Source organism: Macadamia integrifolia, chromosome 14 (assembly GCF_013358625.1).
Source record: "Macadamia integrifolia cultivar HAES 741 chromosome 14, SCU_Mint_v3, whole genome shotgun sequence".
Lineage (NCBI taxonomy): Eukaryota > Viridiplantae > Streptophyta > Magnoliopsida > Proteales > Proteaceae > Macadamia > Macadamia integrifolia.
In genome coordinates this window covers 2,491,148-2,510,881 of record NC_056570.1, presented here as the reverse complement: position 1 = coordinate 2,510,881, position 19,734 = coordinate 2,491,148, and the positions used below count along the sequence as shown (strand labels likewise).

Here is a 19,734-nt window from a genome sequence, read left to right as displayed (position 1 = left end):
TTTTTTTGGGTAGAACTCTATCCATTATGTTAACAGGAAGGAATTGTTCTCTGCACATGAAATTCACCACTTCAGAATGAAATTTGAATTGAAAATGGAACAGAGCAGAGATTTCTCTGTAGATTTCGAATGCAATTTGTTTGAATTGGAAAATGTCAGTCATTCTCTTGAAATCCCAATTACACTGGCCTCTACCATTTTGAACACAAAAATAATCTTGCGTTAATGCATGAGATAGGCCCCACCAGTAAGGCTTGTGCAGCTGTTCAACAGAACTACTTGAACACGAACAAAACTCTAGGTGTTCATGGCTTAGGGGTTGTTAGCTATCATCGCCATGGATTTGTTGTATTCTTCCATTTCTTTTTTGTAAGCCTCCCTTGCTTCTGCTGCTTTAACATTCCAGAGCTGTTTATCCTCATCATTCAGCTCCTGTGTCACACAATCCACATTAGTCAATGAAAATGCAGAACTGGAAAGAAACCATATCCATATCCTCCCTGACTATACCTTCCATTTTACTGAAATCAAAGCATTAAGGGTGGAGTAGCTGATGCCTGGTCTTTCTTGCAAAAGTTCCTTCCTCATCTCTTTGCTGCAAAAACCACAAAGTAAGAACACCCTCAGATGAAACTTCCAATTTAACTAGACCTCTGTCAAATTTTAAAACAGGTACCTGAAAAGAAAGAATGAAGAAGCTGGCTTCTTTGGCCTTTTGGGGTCTGAATTCTGCTTCTTCTTCTTCAGGCGGTTCTCTTTTGTTTTCTGTTAGTAAAGGACAAAAAAATTGATTAGCTCAAATCTTCAAGAACAAACTTTCACAGGCCACAATTGATTAAAATTAAAGTTTTACCTTGATTATATTTTCTGCCTTCTCTTTCTTTTTGAGCAATTGCAAGGCCTCCTGTTTCTGAATCTTCATCTGCTCCTCCTCTTCCTTGTGAATGATTGCAGCTTCCTCTTCCTTTTTCTGTTTGTACATCTCCATTTCCCTCAGATACTTTTCCTTCTTCTGTTTTGCCATCTGCCAGGTTCATAATTTTTTAAATATGTCATCTAACAATGATAAGAAACAGGTTAAAACAATTCATGGAAAAACGGATCTCAAGGGCTGGCAATGAAATGAACCTCTTCATATGGTCCACGCTGTTCTTCTGTCATGTTTTTCCATTCCTCTCCCGCAAGCTTGGCAATCTGCCAAACATTAACAACGGCATTAAGGCCAGTGAAGGAAAACCCCAGAAAAAAATGAATCTCACAAGATGATAATGGGTTAGTCAAATACCTCCAAAATATTAGTACTCTCTTGAAGCAGGGTAGCTCGTCGATCCTTAGAGAACAGGAAGAAAGCTGATAGAGGATGCTTTGGCTTAAGAGGGTCCTTTTCTTTCCTGCTAATGGGTCAGAAAGGAAAATGTAAGCAAATCACAAAGGGAAGAGCAAAGAAAAGGAGATACTGATCAAAGAAAAGGAGATACCAGAGAGGGAAGAGCAAAGAAAAGGAGGGGGGGGTCATTGATATCTATCAGGGTTTTACCTCGTCTTCTTGCCCTCTTTTTCTACTCCCTGTTGAACACAGTTGGAATGTGTTTAGTCTTTTAGAAGCAATCACAAATGCTGTATAGAACAATCGAGATTTGGCACACCCTAACCTGTTTGAACTGGAGATACTGATCAAGCAACTCCATTGCTGTCTTCTGCTTCTGTTCTTCCTCAAGAAGCTTCATTGCTTCATTTTCACGCTTCTCTTTTCCAATGATCTGCAGGTACGCTTCTTTGTCAGCTTGGTTTTTTTCCTCAAAGGGCTTCTTCTCTTCTGGGCTGAGGTTCTTCCATTTCGATCCCAATATGTTTGAGATTTCTTTGAACTCTGCATCTGGGTTTTCTTTCTTTACCTAGATCAACATACCCAGAGATAATTTCAGGATAAATCAAGCAGGAAATTGGTAAATATGTGAAGCTATTAATTTCTTCCCCTTGTTTACCTCGTTCCATTGGTCTTTGCACCACAGGATATAAGCTGGAGATGGCTTTTTGATGTCAGCGCCGGCCTTCTTCTTTTTCTTCACGTTCTTTTCTTGCTCCTTTTCCCTCAAAGATTGAACAGGGGCAAAGCTCTACAGAAAGTAAACAGAAAGAGGAGTAAGGATCAAATCAGAGTTCATGATCAAGAGGAAATTGAAAACTAACCCTAAAATTAAGAATGGCGATGAACAGTACGTACCACGGTGGGTTTAAACTCCTTCAATTTCTGCAGCTTCTTCAGCTCCAACTGCATCTTCTCCTGCTGCTTGCCACGGGTTTCAAGTTCTTCCTCTTTCTGCTTCAACATTTCGTCCCTGACCTTCAAGAGCTCTTCAGTCTTCTCCTTCTCAAGGCGCATCTGCTCAAGCTTTTCTTGAATTTCTTGCAACTCCTTCTCAAATGATTGCTTGGATTCTTTGCCCTTCTTGGTTTGCTTGCGCGTCCGAGGCTGAGAAAGGTGTGCACTGTTCTCCTTGCCATCTTCATCTCCGACTAATGGCAAAGGAGAAGGAGAGGGTTGAGAAATCTTTCCGGCCAAGATGTTGGTCTCATTAGGCGTCTGGTTTTTTGGCTTCAAAGCCCTTCTACTCCTTCCTTTCTTTTCATGAACTGGGATGAGATCTACGGTCATCTTGGCCAACGTATCTGCCATTGTTGCTATAAGAGATGGAGAGAGAGCGCGCGGGGTGGGAGAGAGTGCAGGAGAGAAATGAAATGAAATGAAAAGAGGAACAGGCCATACTTTATAGAGAGAAACGGACACTTTAACGGTTATAATTTTCAAATTCGAAATGACTGGGAATTTGACCGTTATTTGTAAATGGTCCAAGTTTGAAATTTGAATCCACTTTTAACACCAGTTTCCACAGTTGAGAGATCGTTATGTGACAGGCTCAGGTAGGGGTGTCAATATCCAAACCGGACCGGTTAAACTGGATCGGACCGGACCGAACCTATTAAGCCCGATCCAAACTGAACCGGTGGCTTATTGGGCCGGTTTTGGTTTGTATTTTGAATTGAATCTGGTCTCGGTTCGGTTCGGGTTAGACAATTGGGCCACCGGAAACACCAGAAATGTGCATCGAAATCGGAACCGATTCAAACTGACCCGAGATAAAACCGAGCTTAAAAGTTAAAACTCACTGACGGACAAACCTAAGTGGGCCAACAGGCCCAATACTCAAGTGGGCGAAGCCCAAGTGTCCAACCGAATAAAACTGTGTTATTCAAGTGGGCCAACATGCCCTTTGTCACTTAATGAATAAAACTGTGTTATTCATGCTTGTAATGGCTCCATACCGGTTTAAAAAACCGATCCAAACTGAAATGAACCTGATAAATCCAAACCGGTACCAACCTGAACCCAAACCGCATCGAAACTGACACCCGATCGAAACCGATAAATCCTTAATGGGGCGGTTTCGGTTAGTTCCAAAGTCACATTGAAACCAGTGGAACCGACCGAAACCGCACCAACCAGGACCGTTGACACCCCTAGGCTCAGGGTTTCAAAACAGAAAATGGGGTGTCCGAAAGGATTGATATCGTCAGTAGCGTTACAGGGCATCAGTAGCGTTACAGGGCGTGTAGCACACATCTAACGATAAGGAATGTTTGAGCTACGGTTGAGCGCCTTAGGGGGTGTTTGGTTCAGTAAATCAAATGGTGTATGTATCGGATATGAATGTCTTCTGAATTATGTTTTTTTCTGAAAAATCGTTTGGTTGCCCTGAGGCTAGTACATGTTTCTCGCTGGTTGAGATATTGGCTTTCATAGAGAACTTCTTTCCTCTTTCTCCTTTTATACTAGGTGATAAAAATGTTGTTCAAATCTGAGTTTAAGTGTTGAGGTAAACTCAGATTTGAAACGCATCCTTTGTAATATGGTCATTCATGGGAAGTATGGCTCACTTATGAGGGTCATCCTAGTGGAACCAAACAACTCCAAAAATTAAGAATTATCATTCTAAAGAATGTCATCCCAAAGATTTACCGAACCAAACACCCCCTTAAAGGAGCCCAATCCATATCCGAATAGGGTTCGGGTTTAGTTGTTTCTCATCTGATTCCGAAGTTGATTTGCTTTAAGAAAAGAAGATATCAATGAATTTCTATGAAATGGTTGTTGGGGTACGGTCTTGTATTTCGTTGCAGTTTAACCAAGGGAATAAGGTGATCCCGCTTGCCGGTAAATAGGCCGTGGGGGTTGCAAGGGGCCCTCCTGAGCAGGGGTGTAGAGAAGCCCCACTCAAATTTTTTATTTGATGATAGTTTTGTACTTTTCGGTATTAGGGTTTTTTTCGCTATATATTTGTGGCAAGAGTAATTTTCTCTGTAAGCAATTCTGAGAGGTGTGAGGACAAACACTATAACCATATTCTCCATTGAAAGTGAAATAGAATCTCATCTCACCGAGGATGTAGGCAATTTTATCAAACCTCGTAAACCTATGTGCATTGTTTGTTCTTGTTTTTTTCATTACTTCTGCATCTTTTTCAGAGTTGCATTTCTATAATGGTTTCACGGGATTCAACCAATTATCTTGATTGTGGGATATCCAGGCAACAGAAATGTAAAAGAGAAGATTAGTAGCTTGCTTACTCTCAAATCGGCCAGAATCAGTCAGAAATTGGCAAGATTTCACCTAAGCCATAGAAACCCTTTTATGGATCACCTACAATAGAATGATAGGAATCGGGCCGGATTTCGTCCAATTTGAATTAGAATTAGAATATCACATTATTTGTGATATTCGAATAGGGTTCGGAATATTTGAGCTACGCTTGAGTGCCTTAAAGGAGCCCAAGCCATATCCGAATAGGGTTCGGGTTCGGGTTCAGGTTCAGTTTTTTCTCATATGATTCCAAAGTCGATTTGCTTTAAGAAAAGAAGATATCAATGAATTTCTATGAAATGGCTGTTGGGGTACGGTCTTGTATTTCGTTGCAGTTTAACCAAGGGAATACGGTGATCCCGCTTGCCAGTAAACAAGCCGTGGGGGTTGCAAGGGGGCCTCCTGAGCAGGGGTATAGAGGAGCCCCGCTCAAATTTTTTATTTGACGATAGTTTTGAACTTTCTGGTATTAGGGTTTTTTTGCTATATATTTGTGACAAGAGTTACTTTCTCTGTAAGCAATTTTGAGAGGTGTGAGGACAAGCACTATAACCATATTCTCCATTGAAAGTGAAATAGAATCTCATCTCACCGAGGACGTAGGCAATTTTATCAAACCTCGTAAACCTATGTGCATTGTTTGTTCTTGTTTTTTTCATTACTTCTGCATCTCTTTCAGAGTTGCGTTTCTACAATGGTTTCACGGGATTCAACCAATTATCTCGATTGTGGGATATCCAGGCAACAGAAATGTAAAAGAGAAGATTAGTAGCTTGCTTACTCTCAAATCGGCCAAAATCAGTCAGAAATTGGCAAGATTTCACCTAAGCCATAGAAACCCTTTTATGGATCACCTACAATAGAATGATAGGAATCGGGCCGGATTTCGTCCAATTTGAATTAGAATATCACATTATTTGTAATATTCGAATAGGGTTCGGAATATTTGAGCTACGCTTGAGCACCTTAAAGGAGCCCAAGCCATATCCGAATAGGGTTCGGGTTCGGGTTCAGCTATTTCTCATATGATTCCAAAGTCGATTTGCTTTAAGAAAAGAAGATATCAATGAATTTCTATGAAATGGTTGTTGGGGTACGGTCTTGTATTTCGTTGCAGTTTAACCAAGGGAATACGGTGATCCCACTTGCCAGTAAACAAGCCGTGGGGGTTGCAAGGGGGCCTCCTGAGCAGGGGTGTAGAGGAGCCCCGCTCAAATTTTTTATTTGACGATAGTTTTGTACTTTCTGGTATTAGGGTTTTTTTGCTATATATTTGTGACAAGAGTTACTTTCTCTGTAAGCAATTTTGAGAGGTGTGAGGATAAGCACTAGAACTCTATTCTCCATTGACAGTGAAATAGAATCCTATCTCACCGAGGACGTAGGCAATCTTATCAAACCTAGTAATTTTTTTCATTACCTACTGCTTCTCTTTCAGGGTTGCGTTTCTACAATGATTTCACAGGATTCAACAGTTTATCTCGATTGTGGGATATCCAAGTAGCAGAAATGTAAAAGAGAAGATCAGTAGCTTGCTTGCTCTCATATCGGCCAGAATCAGTCAGAAATTGGCAAGATTTCACCTAAGCCCTAGAAGGATCACCTACAATAGAATGATAGGAATCGAGCCGGATTTCGTCCAATTTGAATTAGAATATCACATTATTTGTTTTGATGTGTATAAAATCAGCTTGCCAGTCAATAGTTGACACATGGTAAGAGATCATACCCAGTACGCTCAGTCCAAAATCGCTTAACCCCCCGGACCAATAATCAGGGACTTTCCATAACTCCTCAAGGTAAGATTACAAAATGAGGGGGCTCCACAATGATGGTTCAGGTGAATACTTTACACCAAGCCTATTGCTTTTTCATTCCCGAACCTATTCTATGATTTACTCGGAATTCTAACTTAGGCATCGAAAAGTCCCCTACCGGAGTCCCTTTGGTCATCTCCCTTACTGTCACCTGATACTGTTTAGACAACCTCGAGCAGATTTTCATGGCAACATGTTTACACTGTAGGATTTTTAAATCTGATTGACCATGCTACACATAGAACAGCTTCTGTGATGCACTAATCTGAAAGACATCAAGATGTGGCAAAAATCTAATACAAGAACATCTCCTTGAGCTTCGGAGTTAGTTGCTCCAGACAAACAAAAGCCTACAAAATTTACAAGAAATAGACCTTCCTTCCCACCCCTAGTGACAAAACAGCATACAAAGCACAGCCGATGCAGACACATCCTGGGAGAGAATGCTTGGAAAGGTATTCACAGCATAAGGCATTCCACCTCCACCAGCTCATTGATGAAAGATCAGCAGAATCTGAGAATCTCAAAAACCTGAAGATGTCGTGGCATGAACATAAATTTTCATCATTGATGATTCGTAGATAACATCTTCAGTTATTTACCACCAATTCCATCAGCAGATCATTCCAGGCATCTATGGGTCCAGGCAAACACCAATGCAGGCAGTCATTAATTTTTGCCTTTTTACCGTCTGCAAATGGGTGTGGGTTTCTGTAGGGCCCTGGATGGCCATCAGGCCTGAGCAAAGAAAGCTGGGCAGTGTCCATAAGTTTTAGTTTTAAATTCTTGTCGGATCCCAAGGCTGCTGCTGCCTTCTCATACTCTTCCAACTCGATGTTGCGAAGCCCAATGTCTAAATCCTTCATCCCAATCTCACCTTCTTTAAAAGGTTCTGTTCTATTGCAAATCCCTCCGCTGAACCAGTCTCCATACTCAAAGTGGTCTGGGGTGCTGGTCCTAAACAAAACCAATCCCTCATGATTGGATGTTACAATGAAGTTGAGCACCACTCGAAGAGTTTTGCGATATACATACTCAAACCCTATCTCTGTTAAGTTCTTCCCAGGACAGTGGTGGCAGCCAACCACTGTGTTGTTCTCATAGTAGATTGCATACTTTAGAATCCATTTACCTCCAGAAATGATCATATAATCAAAGCTCTGATATTGGTCTGTCCATTTTTTATCTAGTTTATCAAGATATAGCTGGATTTCAGATGTTGCCACACCATTTTTGTCTTCAAATATATCTGCTTGTACAAGGAAAGGGGACCATATCACTGAGACGGTGAAATTGTAGGAGGGGAAGTGCCACCTTTTGGATTTGTCCTCGTCACGGTAGACTTTAACTGCTTTCTCTACCTGTACCACATGAAAACCCAGCATGATAAATAACCATATCCCTTCAAAAAAGGTAATGCCCACTCCCCTCCCAAAAACAAACCCTTTATCTTTCCTTCTCTAAGAATATATTGGTCATCAATTTCTCAAGTTTACATGCCAAAAAGCAAACATTCAGTATTAAGATAGTGAATGTAAAGGATGACTAATACAACCTAGGGTAAACCTCAAGTTTCACCACGACTTTGATAATTACAGCCATTTTCAGAAGAAGTCTTGTAAGTGATCCAGCTGAAGGCTAGCATCTAAAGTCAGAATATGAATCAACTAAAATAGCTTTCTATAAAACGTAAAAATTTGTTGCAGTGAAGGAAAAACCACAGACCCATTGTGCATATTCGAAGTAGCATATGACCCAAACTGTAAGAGAAACACCCGGGGAAATAGAATATTATGATGGGGCTGGTGAAGAAAGAATCAGTGAAAATTGCTACATGGTATTTAACAAGCATTATACTAGTTATTGACCAATTTTTTATGACAGCAGTGGCTGTCCATTATTTATCTTGGGTGGTTTTAGCCAGACCCAAGTGGTTAGAATAAGGCCTGTTTCTTCTTGTCGTTTTCCCCACTATTTTCCTTGAAATGTGAAGATATATCAGTTGTTTTAGGGTGCTGGCTTTGGATGCAGCAGTGGTTTGACAGAGATACAGAAAACCATACTTGGTCATCATGCTCCTCACAGTTACTGGCCATCTGGCAGCATATCTAAGGCACATAAATCATAAAACCTAGCAGACCATTTGCAGACCAAGAGGCTACATGTCAGGATATGTGGTGCCAGAGAACCAACCATTTGTAGCACTGGTTCCTCTCTTGCTTGCATTAGTTAAAAAGTAGAAAAAGTTAAATCAAAATCAAGGGAAAAAGAAAATGCCAGGGAGATAGAACAAACCCTGACTCAACTCACCGTGTTCTCTCTTCTTGCTTAACCTGTAACCATGGACACACTTAGCTGTGTTTCGTATGCATTCTCAGAATAGATTCTGGGTCTAGAATGCATTCTGAAACACGATTCTTCTCTATTTTCTCGCTCCAGAAAGTGAGAATGCATTCTAGACCCATAATCTATTCTGAGAATGCATACCAAACAAAGCCTTAGACTTAGAGAGCTGAGTTAATGATAGAGACTTTTCATTCCTTTGTCCTGCTGTCTATGTTCTTCATCAAGCATTTTCAGTCTTTTCCATTTTCTTTCAAATGAATGAGGAACTTGAAAAAACTTTCCAGTTACACTGAACACACAAGTAACCATCTGATTGGCAATCAGCTAGGCAGCTGACCCAGCACTTCTTGCAATGCAGTCACATAGGCCGTTACCCAGTGCACCAAGGCTTCCCGCACTTAAGCAGGGTTCTGGGAGGGTATATAGGTAGACAGCCTTATCCCCTTTACGGAAAGGCTGGTTTGAAAATTTATCCATTAATTTTAACACTATAAAAAATGCAAAACTTCCAACCTATTTTTTGTGAGGATTCCATTACTACTGCTTGTTTTAGTAGGTTATCCCCCCACCCTACATTGACATAAATGCCCATGTAATCCCCATCCAACCGATGAAATGGACAATAACAAAATCCACGCTGTTACTACAGGTCAATTGTCGGGGGAGGGAGGGGGGAATGGACAAATCATCATATCATGCTATCATGCAATTAAAAATGAACTCCAGGAAAATGTTTCAACTTCAATCCACAAAGCAGATGCCCAAGAACAGAAATACAAAACAAAAGGTGATATTGTGATAATAGTAAGAATAATAAGAATAATCCTTCAAATGATGGAAAGATTTTAATAATCCTTTAAATGATGGAAAGATTTTAAGCTCTTAACAGAAAAATGCAATTGGTGCAGTAATAGCAGATGCGGAGAACTTTAAATATCAAATCCAGTGTAAAATTGCAATTGTTTATTCATAAATATCTGGAAATGCAATCTACCAACATGGATGTGTGGAATCCCTCTCAGTAGGACTGAGTATGTTTAGGATTTGGCATTAGCTTCAGATCTAGGCCCCTTGTTAACCTTTCCAAGTTAAGCGTAAAACTGCAAAGCTGTCAATAACATTTTCAAACCACCCCATCAGTAAAGATTACTTTGCATATAGAGTTACAGATATTGGATGTTGATACATACTCCGTGCAAAAAGGGGATATGAATCCCATCTACTTTTTGTTAGAGTGGACGCTAAACATTTTCTATACTTGCTTGTAAGCTTGTAAAAGGGGAGGGTGTTTCTTAGATCTTATAGCTTCGTACTGCTACCATCTTCATGGTGCATGCCAATTCCTATTTTGGTATTTCATACATCTTCCATGGTCAGAAAAGAAAGAGAGAGTGAAGCACACCGGTGAAGGAAACCATGGAAGGTTGCATTGAGTGGGGTCTGGACTCTAGACTATAGGTAGCGTGTTGTACGGTTGTAACCTCTCAAAGCATGGAAGTGAGTGGTGGGTCCACCAAAGGCATGGGAAGAAAAAAAATATTTCTGACTTTGGAAAATTTAAGTGAGGAAGGAATAAATAAACAAGGCAAGACAGAGAGTCATGTTGCTGTACATGGATAGATAGATACTGGTTGTATACTGGGTTGTTACAGTTGAATTCAATTGCCCACTATCATTCACACCCAATTACCTCCCCCTTTTAACAGTCCTCGTCTTAAACCTTCACAAATTAATCAGTGAAGTAACAGCAGATGCAGAGATCTTTAAATATCAAATGCAGTTAACGTCTTAAACCTACACAATATTTTTCATAATTCTCCAGCACTTGAAGAAGGAAGCAACTTGTTCAGTGGAGCATCAGGCTTACTTGGGTGTTTGCCTGCAGTTTAATAGCCAGCAAAGGTTGTAATTCTACTCTTCCTCCACTTCTCATCTGTCTCTGCAAAATTGTTCCCTCATTTTCATATCAGCACTTTATAGAGACACATTTTTATTGAGAATGTTTTTCAGGGTTTTAGGTCTAACCTCACCTTTAAAAGAAAAAGGGCAAGGAGCTTCAGCAACTACAATATTTAGTACCAAGGATAAAATCTAGTTGGATGAACAAGAAAGGGATTGCCCACACGGCAATGCTACCTCGGGAAGGAGACAACACATCCACTGTTAGAAAGATCAATTGGCACAAGATTTGAACAAAGTGGGAGGGCTCCCATCAGAGACAACAAATGGACACATATTTGATCCCTTTGCTGCGGAATGGATGATGCTAATAAGTATCATCGACTTTATTGGTTCTGGTGTTCAATGCCAGAGGAAGCATACCTTGGTTAAGCTACCTTTTGACAATTATTTGGGGTTGTAGATAGAAGGGATCATAAATATTATTGCTGAATCTGCAAAACCACTACCTACCATCGAAAGGATAAAAAGTCATGAGACTTCTAGAATTACCACCATGTAAGAAGCTGAGAAATTAGAGAATCAGACCCCACATACTGAAAGTGTTACGTGCATGAAGTGGCGTATGTTAGAGGATGTGGCAGTAGATGCCTGTTAGTTATTTGAAGGTTATTTTTATATTAATTATTACGTGGTTATTAGTAGTTATGAAGGAGTTAAATATTATGTGGGAAGTGTCATACGTGGGTAGGAGTTATTATTTAAAATTATAACTACTTGTATTACCTATTTAATTGCAGATAATCTTGAATGAAGGTAGACTTTCGAACTAAACAAAACTCTATGAGTTAAAGTAGGCTTCCTTATCCAAGGCAGACGCTAGGCTTCGTTCGTAAAGCCACCATTTTTTCCCTAATTTATCTCATCATTCCTCCCTTATTTTCTCTTTTATCTTTTATTTTCCTTTTTCTCCCTATTTTTTCTCATCGCCCCTTGTGTGCACGTAACAAGTGGTATCAGAGCCAATGCATCACTCACCTGTAGAGCAGAATATTAATAAGATTCATGATCTTCAAACGAAGAATTTGGTCTTATTGGATCAAATCCTGAAAAAAATGATAGCATTGTCTGAGAAATTCAACTCCACAATTGCATCGGTGCACCCAGAGCAGCCAAGAAGGAAGAGAAGAAGAAGAAGATCATGAAGAAGAAAACGAAGAAGAAGAAGATGATGAAAAAGAAGAAGCCAAAATAGACGAAAAAGAAGAAGGAGAGGGAAGTATCATTCATCATTTTCTTCAATGAGATGTCTGTCTCTATAACTAGATACGTATGCCATGAGGTGACCGTTATTATTGGGATTTTCCCTATTAAGGTTTGGGATCCTAGTGGACCCTTATTTTGCCTTAATTCCATTGCCCTTGAGGACAAGGACAATTCCATGGGGGATGGAATGTTACATGCATGAAGTGGCGTATGTTAGAGGATGTGGCGGTAGATGCTTGTTAGTTATTTGAAAGTTATTTTTATATTAATTATTATGTGGTTATTAGTAGTTATGAAGGAGTTAAATATTATGTGGGATGTGTCGTACGTGGGTAGGAGTTATTATTTAAAATTATAACTACTTGTATTACCTATTTAATTGCAGATAATCTTAAATGAAGGTAGACTTTCGAACTAAACAAAACTCCATGAGTTAAGGTAGGCTTCCTTATCCAAGCCAGATGCCAGGCTTCGTCCGTAAAGCCACCATTTTTTCCCTAATTTATCTCATCATTCCTCCCTTATTTTCTCTTTTATCTTTTCTTTTCCTTTTTCTCCCTATTTTTTCTCATTGCCCCTTGTGTGCACATAACAAGTGGTATCAGAGCCAATGCATCACTCACCTGTAGAGCAGAATATTAATAAGATTCATGATCTTCAAACGAAGAATTTAGTCTTATTGGATCAAATCCTGAAAAAAATGATAGCATTGTTTGAGAAATTCAACTCTACAATTGCATCGGTGCACCCAGAGCAGCCAAGAAGGAAGAAGGAAGAAGGAAGAAGGAAGAAGGAAGAAGGAAGAAGAAGAAGATGATGAAAAATAAGAAGCCAAAATAGACAAAAAAGAAGGAGAGGGAAGTGTCATTCACCATTATCTTCAATGAGATGTCTGTCTCTACAACTAGATACATATGCCATGAGGTGACCGTTATTATTGGGATTTTTCCTATTAAGGTCTGGGATCCTAGTGGACCCTTATTTTGCCTTAATTCCATTGCCCTTAAGGACAAGGACAATTCCATGGGGGATGGAATGTTACGTGAATGAAGTGGCGTATGTTAGAGGATGTGGCGGTAGATGCCTGTTAGTTATTTGAAAGTTATTTTTATATTAATTATTATGTGGTTATTAGTAGTTATGAAGGAGTTAAATATTATGTGGAAAGTGTTATACGTGGGTAGGAGTTATTATTTAAAATTATAACTACTTGTATTACCTATTTAATTGCGGATAATCTTGAATGAAGGTAGACTTTCAAACTAAACAAAACTATATGAGTTAAGGTAGGCTTCCTTATCCAAGCCAGATGCCAAGCTTCGTCCATAAAGCCACCCCTTTTTCCTAATTTATCTCATCATTCCTCCTTTATTTTCTTTTTTATCTTTTATTTTCCTTTTTCTCCCTATTTTTTCTCATCGCCCCTTGTGTGCACGTAACAGAAAGATACTTGACAACTGCATAATTAGTTTCTTCAAGAGAGATGGAACATAAGAAGTCCCCGAGGAATTTCAAAACTGACCCATAGTTTTTAAGGCGCTGATGCGGTCTAGAGATGGTAAGGCAATGCTCCGCCTTATGTGAAGTGGTGCCTTATGGGTTTTTTTTTTTTTTTTAAACACATTTTAAAATTACTTGATGAAGATTCCAAATATAGATTTTTTATTGGTAGGTGTATAGTTTTGTTAACTCTTGAGATGTATGGGATCAGCTTTACTCCACCAAAAATAACCAAAACAAACAAAATAAAAACCCGATTCACAAACAGGGTTTGGATTTTCTCAAGGGTTTTAAGAAAGGGCTTTGAGAAGGAATCAAGGAACAAGGAAGAACCACTGATCCAGGCGACCATTTTGCTCTGGCAGCGGTGAGCTTCATTCTTCTTTGACAGGAGTAGAAATGTAATAGATGACCTTAGGGCTTAGGCACTCATTTTGGCATCATAGAGGTAAGTATAATAAATACTTGTATTTTTTATGTTTTCTTTTCTTTATATTTATAATTTTGTTTCATAATTATGTATTTATATTATATGTTAATATGATTGATGAGATGAACTTAATTTATTCACTTTATTGATTTGTTTTCTTGATGAATATCTTATATTGGTATGAATATGAACCTTTAATATTTATTTAACATATGAGTAATAGGATTCAACTAGGATTTGAGCCAAATAGATTGGTTCTATAAAAAAATTACACAGGAACGCTTTAGTAGATAAGGCGACACTTTATGCCCGCCTTATCACTAAGGCGCTCCGAAAGACCCTCAAACGCCTCCGACGCCTTACCGCCTTAAAAACTATGAACATACCTGTAATGATGCTTAAAAGGTGAGACTAGATTTTGAAGGCAATTGAGTAAGACATAAAATGAGGATGCCAGGGTGTGACACAAGATCTCCTAGAATTATTTAGCCACTCGACCCATTAGTAAAGGCTAGCAACTCAATGCAATCAGATGAAGTTTCATAAAAGACTAAAGAAATGCATCATTTTATTCAGTTCAAAGGTCTAACAATGCCAAAATATAATGGTTGAATTGTATTCTTCCGTTACTGATCTGCTACCTATTTATGGTGGAGGTCTAGTATCACTTTATTTCAGTGATTCAGCTAGCACATTGCTACCTGTCCATATATGCTGGCCTTGTGATTATAAAAAATTCCAGCACATTTAGTATGGGATGTGCTGGGGTACAGTGTCTTGTATTCAGTTGCAGTTTAATCCAGGGAGTACTGGTGCAGGCCCCCCATATAACGGCGGCCCCACTATTTAGTATGGAACGTGTTAGGGTTTTTCCGCTATATATTTGTAACAAGGTTCTCTTCCTCTGTAAGAAATCTGAGAGAGGTCCGAGGACGAGCACTGTAACCCTATCATCCATTGATAGTGAAGTAGGATCGCATCTCACCGAGAACGTACGCAATCTTGCCATACCTCGTAAATCTGTGTGGATTGTTTGTTCTTGTTTTTTATTACTTTTCTGCATTGTTTTAGGGTTGTGTTTCTACAGGGATGATACTGACATATTGTGTAGGCTTCAACATTTCTCAGATTGAGCCGTTTCAAAAGAGAGAATAAGCAGACCTTTGAATACAAATTTGACATAGCAATAATATGAAGTACATCCAGTCTACTCTATTATTAGAATCCATCTTTGTGTAGCTCGCAAGTATCAAGAGAGGAGTTCTTAGAGCCAGATGGGCTGAGTTATCAGCATGAAGGGCTACCTTGATTAGTTGTTTACAAGCTCTCTGTGGCAGATCATTCCTCTCTGTGATGCATCCAATTTAATTTTCATTCTTTTCTCTTCATTTTGAATGAAATTGTTAACTTAATTATATAAAAAAATTCTTAAGACTTTGCTCGATGGTGCGTGACAATTGTTTTTCCAATCTAAACATTTTTTTTTGGGGGGGGGGATGAATAATCTAAACATATTAGAGCATACAGAAGCAGAAAATTTTCCTTGAACTTGCAAATGTAAAAGTGAAATAAAAGAGAAAGGGCCACCGACTTCTTGATTCAATTCAATTAAGCCTTCACAAAATGTAAAACAGTAACCAAAGAATATACCTGCGAGAGAATGCAGATCAAGGACTGGACATAGTTGCGAGAAATTGAATCACCAATGAGTGCCCACGATTTATGCCTCATCAGCTCAAGAAATCTCTCTGCACTAAAAGGAGGCAACTCGCAATCCCTTGGATTCCACCTCCAGTAAAGATACCCTGAATCAGGGCGCCCATTTTTCATGCAATTCTGATCACCTTCGATTACATCGCAGGTCTCATTAGTGTAAATCGGACCTGATGGGTTTGGGATCCAATCTCCAGTGAAAATATCACATTTTCCTGCAATGCAATTGGCGTATCTGAGACCAATTTCTGAATAATTTAAAAATGAAAAACAAATTAAAGACTAGCAACCATTGGCAATGGAACTAAAGGTAACCCATGAAACCGTTCCTCCAGGGGAGATGAAAATGAAAAAGAGAAGTAAAAAACAGAAACAGGAGAGACTCGCAAAGACCCAACTTTTGATTTGATTTCTAGTACACTTCAGCATTGAATCCACAAGAGAGAAAATTCTTTGAAAAAACTCAAATATGTCAGAAATTAAGTACCTTCAGGAGAAGGCAAGTGATCTTCAATCTCCGGGGCAGCCACAGGCGCTGAGGTCGTCTTGACAGGAATAGTAGTCTCGGGAGCCACAGTTCTATCTAATAATAATGGTGTTTCATCAACAGATGAAAAGCCGATCGAATCAGAAAAGAACAAACGAAAAGCAAGACCAATCAGAAGGATTGAAACAACTAGCTTCACAAATGCATGATTGTGCTTGGAAAGGGATCGTGGGTTCCAATTTAGGATCCTGATCTTCTTCACCATTTGTTCTCAGCAGATAACAGAAACCTAAATGCTTTCCCACTAGAATTCCACGTTTCCACTAATTCCCCAGGCTCTACAATCCAGATCCAGAGAGAAAGAGCTAAAAATGAAAAAAGGGTCTGTACAAACAGTGTAAAAAGGAAACAAACAGTAACAGCGTTGTTGGAGGATCATGGATGGATCATCTCCTACAAGACCACAACCCTTTTCTCACCCTCTCCAACAACTCCCCCCCCCCCCCCCCCAAAAAAAAAAACCCCTTTTTCCAGTTTTCTTCTCCACTTTTTTTTCTTTTCTTGCAGTCAAAATGATTAATCTACCTACCCTGTTCCTGAATTCCTGATTGCCATATATTATTGTCTGGGAACATCCGTTATTTGGCATCAGACCCAACGCGACCATGAAGTTGGTGTGAGAATCGAGAAGGGGGCTGTGACCGTATGAAGCGTGCATGGTCCTCACTCCTCACTCCTCGGCTATTTTTCTTCTCTTTTTTATTTTCACCGATAAGATATGGATTAGTTATTCTTCACCCAGATAAAAGCAATATTTCACGGTATGAATTTTTCATTTTTTTTTTTTTTTTGGGTGCTAGATTTGACAGTAGGATTGGATTGTGGGAAGGATTTTAAATTTGGGTTGATCAAACCTAATTTTGATTCAATAGGTGGAAATCAGTCCCAAAAATCCAAGAATCAGCACCTCACATCTGAAAATCCAACGGTCACAAAATTCATTTTGAAAGATTAAAAATCAAGATAAATCACAATCCATTAGGCCTATTTGATTTCGGGAGTGAATGTAATCATTAACTTCGGTTAAGTTTATCTCGAATTCTTAACCCTTTTGAAAATTGATCTATTTCGACATATTTTGATGACGATCCGAATGAGAAGTTTTCTGAGATTTATGATGGAAGCAGAGGGTCCAGAGCCCAGCATTGATCTCGTATGGGGATATGAGGCTACCCCTAGGGTATGGTTCGATCGGATTGACCGCGACCCGATGAATCGACCTGCAACTTGGAGTATATAATGTATTATTATCTTGTTGAGTATAGTCATTGTAATTTGGGGGTTTCAGGGCGAGTTTTCTCGCTACTGCTTGGGTGTTATCTTTCTTTTGCATAGTGAAATATCCTTTTCTTCGCACACCACACCAATTATGCAGTGTAAAGTCTCTGTCTTCTTCTTCGATGCATAGTATAATCTCTGCATCTTCTTCGCTGCATGGTGTAAAGCCTCTTCTGCATAGTGAAACTCATTAAATCTCTGTGTTGTGCGGATCTATTGTCCATTTATTTTCGTATTTTTCTTGGTATTTGCTCCAACAACCTCATCCCTCTATTGATTTTTTTTTTCTTGTTAAAAGATTAGAACTTGGGCATGAAGATCCTTTGGCCACCATGAGTTGAAACTATAGAGAGATCCTCACGTCATAATTTCACACAATTGAATAAAAACACATGACTATAGTGTTTAGTATGGATAGTGTCGATTCGATTTATATAGGTTACATTTTTTTCGATTTGATTCGACTCAGATCAATTTCTAAATGGTCATTTTGATTTTGATTTTTGGTTCTGATTCAGTTGACACCCTTTTTAACTCTGATAGTAGACTGCGGAGCACATGTTGTTCTACTGCCTTCAATATAAGAGAATCTGGTTTTGCCACCCCTTATGTCTCTATGAGAGCGGATGGAACAGCATGTGGGTAGCAGTCGAATCTCATAAGAGTCTATGCCAAAGTTTACACACATCATTTGGAGCTATCCTCTTAGTGCCAAGTTTGTTCACAGCCAATGTCGCCAAAGCTTGTTGAATCCATGCAGGACCCCCTTTCAGTGGGTTTATCATAAGTCACTCATAGATGTTTTAAAAATAACTGTTGCAAAGAGGTGTAAAACGTACCCGATGCACAAGGCTCTCACATGTGCGAGATGAGGGAAGGGGGAACGAGAATTAAGCAGCCTTACCCCAAGAATATCGAAAAATGTTGCAAAGAGGTCCAACTAAAATTTTTAATGTTTGATATCACCCACCCACTAGATTCAGGATGACAAAGAGACAATATTTAAAACTTTGTGATCTTCTTGGACCCTTCTTCTGAATCGATTCAGAAATCCTCTTCTCACACAACCTTCAGATCTAATCACACTATGAACATAAAACAACTGGATTTTCCTAATTGTCTCCATTTTTACTCTTTCATTGTCTTCCTTCAAATGGGTTTTAATTTTCAGCCGAGCCGAAGTTGGTTCTGCTCTTCTTTGACCAATGTGAGTAATCTGCGTATCAGATTTCTCTGAACATTATCTTCTATATAGTTTCAGCCACTGGTTTTCAGAGTTGATGTTCTCCAAGTGCTGCAAGGAAGATCTGGTGAAAAGGATCGTTGGTCTTTGGGCGTGTCAGGATTGGTTCGTGGTTTTCTGATAAAACCTTCAACCTCCAATTGGGACAAGAATGAAAAGAACAGAAATCCATTTGACACCTGTTGGGAAGACTGGAATTCGTTTTGATAAGAACACATTAGAGAAGATGCAAATTTTCCCATTTTAGATCAAGCCCTTTGCAACATTTCTTTATAGAAAAAGAAGAATCAAGAAAGTGTATTTTTAACATGAGGAATCAGCAACAAGAGAAAAAAAAAATGCAAAGATTCTGGATCCTCAGAAGACCTTTTACTGGTGGGATTTGTCCAGAAAAGTGAGAAATAAAGAGATGGCAAGGATCCATCGCAGGTCCAACTCAGAATGGCGATCGAGTAAACGAACAGTAATGGAAAGGTACATGACAGAGACCTTTCAACGTCATTGTAAACATTAATAATATTGGGTACAGTCTATACACTACAGAGCTTCAGCTTCAACTGTAAATAAGTGAACAGGGCATTTAGGTAGGCTTAATAACAGTACCTCTATCCATTATAGCAACCCAACTAAACCCAAACTGTACGAAGGGTTATAAATTATGAAGAAGATGATAGCAGTTAAGAAGCAACGTTTAATGAAGAGTAGCTGGGAGAGACTTTAATCAGCCATTCTCTGAAAGAGATGGAACACCATAATGCAACAGAACCCATCATAATAGAAACAAGTTATGTATAGCACTTTGGATCCTGATTCCTGCCCCCGTGTTCTAAATCACACTTTAGTTCCTGCATCATCCTACATAGGAAGCAAAAAAAGTTCTGAAGTTTGGGATCATCAGATGGGATCAATTTGTGCTCCAGTTCTGAAAGATGGAATCCCCCACCAAGCATAGGCACTTCAAAAAAGAAAATAACTTAATCACAATAATACTGAAGAGAAAGCTACAATTACATAAAAGTAGAGAGAAGCCATCTTTCTTTACATCTTCCCCACCCC

The 19,734-nt window shown here is 39.2% G+C and overlaps 2 protein-coding genes across 4 annotated transcripts; both read right to left on the bottom strand.

Moving 5' to 3' along the window:
- Nucleotides 1-119: 119 nt before the first annotated feature.
- LOC122060510 (high mobility group B protein 13-like) lies at nt 120-2,754 on the bottom strand. 2 transcript variants are annotated; one of them, XM_042623613.1, is made up of 10 exons: nt 2,225-2,754; nt 1,986-2,117; nt 1,653-1,895; nt 1,538-1,566; nt 1,286-1,394; nt 1,129-1,194; nt 854-1,024; nt 677-765; nt 511-595; nt 120-432 (listed from the first exon to the last, which is right to left on the bottom strand). In XM_042623613.1, exons 1-10 carry the CDS (start codon nt 2,675-2,677, stop codon nt 313-315), a joined length of 1,497 nt encoding a protein of 498 aa, XP_042479547.1. In that variant the 5' UTR covers nt 2,678-2,754; the 3' UTR covers nt 120-312. The 2 variants fall into 2 exon arrangements, with proteins under 2 accessions (XP_042479547.1, XP_042479548.1); XM_042623614.1 differs by having other exon boundaries at nt 1,286-1,391.
- A 3,935-nt stretch (nt 2,755-6,689) lies between these two features.
- Nucleotides 6,690-16,610, bottom strand: LOC122061808 (protein trichome birefringence-like 25). Of its 2 annotated transcripts, XM_042625288.1 has the most exons (4): nt 16,098-16,610; nt 15,548-15,825; nt 10,670-10,741; nt 6,690-7,817 (listed from the first exon to the last, which is right to left on the bottom strand). In XM_042625288.1, the coding sequence occupies exons 1-4, from the start codon at nt 16,360-16,362 to the stop codon at nt 7,047-7,049; spliced, it is 1,386 nt and encodes a 461-aa protein (XP_042481222.1). In that variant the 5' UTR covers nt 16,363-16,610; the 3' UTR covers nt 6,690-7,046. The 2 variants fall into 2 exon arrangements, with proteins under 2 accessions (XP_042481222.1, XP_042481223.1); XM_042625289.1 differs by lacking the exon at nt 10,670-10,741 and having other exon boundaries at nt 16,098-16,607.
- Nucleotides 16,611-19,734: the final 3,124 nt, after the last annotated feature.